At 34.8% G+C, this 5236-nt stretch overlaps 1 protein-coding gene across 1 annotated transcript in view; it reads left to right on the forward strand.

Annotated features, from left to right (window-relative positions):
* The first annotated feature begins 411 nt into the window (after window positions 1-411).
* Window positions 412-5236, forward strand: part of LOC111049432 — a 390770-nt gene continuing 385945 nt past the window's right edge. The window contains exon 1 of the mRNA XM_039434661.1: window positions 412-637. Coding sequence (XP_039290595.1) covers window positions 577-637 — 61 coding nt within the window. The 5' untranslated portion in view covers window positions 412-576. The remainder of the gene's footprint in view (window positions 638-5236) is intronic.

Below are 5236 nucleotides of genomic sequence, written 5' to 3' on the forward strand. Positions count from 1 at the left end.
TCTACAGAATTGATTGATATTTAATTCATCAATTGATTTTTCATGCATTATCCAAAGAATTGATTGAAATGAATCAATTTATCACTTGTCGTTCTTGCAAATCTACAATATTTATTCATTTTTCAACTGAATTCTCTGATAATCGTGATTATAATATAATCAACATTCAATCAATGACCTCTAGCTAACTCCATTGACAAACCTACTCCAGTCAATAAACCTACTACCTGCCCACAAATAGATCTCCTTTCCCCTTGAATAAACCAAACTTGCACTCTTCAATTGAGGCAGAAACATTCGCTGAATGGAAAATTCAATTTACCCCAAATCAGCACATGCTCACAACCGCTCCATTTCATGCTGTCTTCACCCAACACCCAACCCAACATGCCGAAACCAACGAGCGTTTCCTCAGTAGTGATCTGTCAGCAGTTTGTAGCACAGCTGGCTGGTGAGGCACGTGAAAACACTGTGTTTAGAGAGGCATGCGACTGATCTAGCGGTCGATCAGCCGATTTGGATCAGCTGATCAGCTGGTTTTAGGGCTGCTGATTCGTTGGAGAGAATTGCGCCAACATGAGGATGCTGACTAGAATACTGATTTGTGCTGTCGGCATTGGATCGCTCGTGTTTGCTGGTTAGTGAAACAAGTTGTATCGTAACTAAATTTGCATAAAATTTTACTATCAATTTTTAAATTATTTTTGACATTTCTCGTGATTCTGGTGATAAAAATTCAATTTGTTTCTTTTTATCAAATTGAAAACAATACAATAGATGAATACAATGTAGGTCTATGATTCATAACCAATAGATACGTAATAAATACATACTAGGATTTCAATCAACACATCAATTCTTGAAGTATTAAATAACACATTTTCAATTTGAATGTACGAATAAAATAATTTTTTTAATGTGTACCAATGAAAATGTTGTATAAATTAGAATTGGAACCGTTTTGGGCGTATAAGCCTGTGGTACTTTTCTGTAAGTTGTGTAATTCTGAATGATTAAATAAATTGTTAAACGAGAATCCAAATTAAATGCTGCAATTCACACCGAAGGCTTCTGCTACTGCAAATATTGACAGCAGGGTGAACAGCTAAATGGAAAATCTACATAGATTTTAAAATCTACATAGACTTCTGCTACTGCAAATATTGACAACAGGGTAAACAGCTAGATGGAAAATCTATGTAGATTTGTATTTTTGGGTATTTGATACTTTTTATTGTGTTTGTCTAAAAAATATTCTGTTCTTATCATCTATGTCGATTTTCCATCCAGCTGTTTGCCCTATTGTCAATATTGCAGTTGCAGAAGTCTATTAATTAATTAATTTCTTTTTTTTTATTCACAATCACAAATCATAATTAAAATATGATTGGGATAAGACAACAGGTCTTCTCCCAAATTTTTTATATATAAAAGGTTGAAAAAAGAATAAGGTTAGATTTCACTTTTTACTCCAATAAGTCCAATTTACACTTCAAATCTAATGACTAAACTGAAAATTTTAAATTTGATATTTTAAAACTAATTAACATCAAAAATATTCCACTCAAATCTCTACGAATTGTCGTCTTCAGGGTGATTTACAGCATTTAATTGGGATTTTCGTTTGATAATAATAATAATAATGAATAACATTTATTCACTGTTGTTCATTCATTTTAATATGTACACTTAAAAATGGCTCTAGAAGAGTTCAAACTAGTTGTGTTATAATAAAATAGAGGGTATTTGATACTTTCTATTGTGTTTGTCTAAATAATATTCTGTTCCTATCATCTTTGCCTGTAGCCAACTGGATAGTCCTTTTCATCTTTTGCTTGAAGGCCTAAAAAGTGATAAGATTATATCCAAAATTAGCTGTCAAACCCATCTAAGTTCTCCTAGATGAGTATTGAAACTCAATTGAAATACAACAGTAGTTGTATGAAGTTCAGACAACTGAAAGAGAGGTTTCAAGCTCAACTATTTGAAATTGGAACCCCAGCACTATAGAGACGAGAGTTTGAAATAGTTGCGTATTCATGTCAAGAATGTTCTAGTGTTTGGTAGAATAGTGGCTGCTATTCTGCCACTATGTTCCAGAGTTTGCCAACGTTTTCGGATGTATTCTTGCTTTTGAGATTACCATGTTCTCCTTAAAGGTTTTGTGAAAAAATTATCTGTTCTACTTTGCATCTTGTTGTATATCAAATTTACAATGTGTGATCGACTCATTGAAAGCCGATGTTGTATGTGTTTCAAGAAGAATGTCCCATATTGAATGAAAAAGACTAAGAAATTGTCAAAAAACCACTGATTTATTGATAAACTGAGTTTATCAGAGATTGACAATGGTGTAATAACCGAAACCGGTCTTTCTAATTATCAACAAATCAGTGGTTTTTTGACAATTTCTTAGTCTTTTTCATTCAATATGGAACATTCTTCTTAAAACACATACAACATCGGCTTTCAATGAGTCGATTACACATTGTAAATTTGAGATACAACAAGATGCAAAGTAGAACAGATAATGTTTTTCACAAAACCTTTAAGGAGAACAATATCAACTTCTCAACTACACAAAAAAAGAATGTTCCAGTTTTAAACGGTTATATTTATTTTTAAAAATAGTGCACACAAACCAATTTTATATAAAATTTATCTCTTCAGAAGTATCAAGTCTATGATGATGTATTATTTAAGTGTTCTATGTGCCCCTCCTTTTGAGGCTCGGACGACATCTAGACGGTAGCAAAATTCATCCCAGATTGTTCGCAAGATGTCTTTCGGACTGTAGCTACTGCATCAGTTATCCTGGTATTTTGCTCCTCAATATCAAGGTGCTAAGGGAGGAACATAAACACGATCTCTAACGTATCCCACAGGAGAAAATCAAACGGTGTCATGATTGTCAGGTGACCGTGGAGGCCAGGAATGGATAGCATTGCGGTCCTGTGCGCCCTATCCAAGGCAAGTTGGTGTTGAGGAACTGGCGTACAGTACATCCTTGTGCCATCAAAAGGAGAGCACATAGAACACTAACTAACACACTAGCTGTCAGGCTCGCTTCGCTCGCCATATCCGTCTAGCAAGGGGGCTCCGCCCCCTGGACCCCCGACTAGATCATCCAAAAATGAGATCAGAGGGCTCGCTTCGCTCGCCTGCATTTTTCATTTGAGCATGCTTCATTCCATCAGGAAGTCAAAGTACTGAGAAAACGCAGAAAAGCTGAGAAAAACGTTGGAAAAACGCTGATTTTGGGCGTATCTTCGATGAAATATTAAAGTCACCTCATCACAAAATTTTCAGATCCTTGCTAAACCTCTGTACCAAACTTGAACATTTTCTGTCTATTACTTGATGAAAGAACGCTAATTTTGGGCGTGTCTTTGGCGTTATTTTAAATTCCTTCTAACACAACATTATTACACCCTAGCTGAGCTTCTGTACTAAATTTAAGCATTTTCTGTTCATTTGTTCTCGATAAAGCTGAGAAAACGCTAAAAAACGTTGGAAAAACGCAGATTCTGGGAGTATCTTTGAAAATTTTTCCAAATCCATTCTTAATGCGTCTCTAAAGGGCCAACTGAACATATCTACCAAATTTGAACGTTTTTGAACCGGTAGATTTTTAGTTCTGCGAGTGAGTGAGTGCCATTTCGCTTTTATATAATTATATAGATCATCATAAACTTGTTACTTCTGTGAGTAATTTGATGTAAAATTGGTTTGTGTGCACCATTTTTTCAAATAAATGTAACTGTTTAGAATTGGGTCATTCTTTTTGAAACACCCGGTAGTTTGATGAAGCGTAGCTGTTTCTTCATCATATATTATGAACTGTATTTGAAATATTCATTTTTTAGACATCATTATTTTTGAAACCAATACTCATAAATTGAAACTGGAAGTATGTGCACAGACGCAATACAGTTTCAACCAAATTCATTCAAACCTGTATTACTACTTCATATATAGTCAAAATTATTATCATAGTTTGAAAAGTTGACAATTTGTAATAATGCTAGCAGAAAATAGAATTCAATGCTAGGTGTTAGTTCTATCATAAAAAAAATATAGCATTTAGCATATAGCACATGAGCAAATAATATAGCATAAACTTATGAAATCACATCACTTATATGAGCGACTTGATTCATATTAATAAAAACAATATAAAACTTGTAGTACCCTATTTACATATTTATAAACTTATAACTAAACTTATGCTATATTCTCGCTATGGTTATATTGAAATGGTAAATTATAACAAGTTTTCACATGTTCACAATACAGCATTGAAATGAAGGCTTGACAAATTAGCATCTAAACAATATTGACAAGCTTAACTTGACAATGAATTGGAACTCAATATAACTGGCAACTGTGAATAAAATGCGAAGGAACAAAAACGATTGATTAAATGCCTTCTTCAAGGGCGGATTTAGGTTCCAGGTCCTTCTTACCATACAACCCTGCAAGAGAGAATGTGTGTTAGGAGAGTCGGTGAAAGGGTTACTGTTGTAGAGAGAGAGAGGGTGAGAGAAAAATATAAATTCAAAAAGAGATTTTTGATTGATTGATTGAAATTTATCAATCAATCAATCTCTCACTCTCTCACTCGCACAGACTCTCTCCTTCTGTCTCTTGTGAGACAGAGAGTGAAAGTGAGAGAGAGAGAGAGTGAATTTAAAGAGAGAAAGAGACAGAGCGAGAGAAAAATATAAATTTGAAGATAGATTGATTAATTGCCTTTATTAAGGCGAAGTTAGGACTCCTGGTCCTCTCTGTCACACAATCCTTAAAGAGAGAGAGAGAGAGAGAGAGAGAGAGAGAGAAAGGGAGTGAATGGGTGTAAGAGTTACAGTTGAGGAAAGAGAGGGAGAGAGAAAAAGATGAATTTCAAGAGAGGGAGAGAGAGGGTGAGTGAGTGAAAGAGTTGAAGTTGAAGAGAGAGAGGAAGCGAGAAAAAGATAAACTTCAAGAGAGAAGAGGAACTGTCAGTTTATGATATTCTTCCACCTATCATACATTATGATTAATGCTCACATCTCCCGCTGGAAAAGTATAGTGCATCCTTCTCTAAAGCGTCTGCAACTTGAACACTGATCAAAAACTTTCAAGTATATTTTAGTTGGCAAGTTACCCGCCAGGGGTCGTCTAAGAAGCGACAGCCGGCTGATAAAACAAACTTTTCGCACGTCACCAAATTTATTCCTGAAACTTGTCGCTCCGT

The sequence above is a fragment of the Nilaparvata lugens genome, chromosome 8, assembly GCF_014356525.2.
Source record: "Nilaparvata lugens isolate BPH chromosome 8, ASM1435652v1, whole genome shotgun sequence".
NCBI classification, from domain to species: domain Eukaryota; kingdom Metazoa; phylum Arthropoda; class Insecta; order Hemiptera; family Delphacidae; genus Nilaparvata; species Nilaparvata lugens.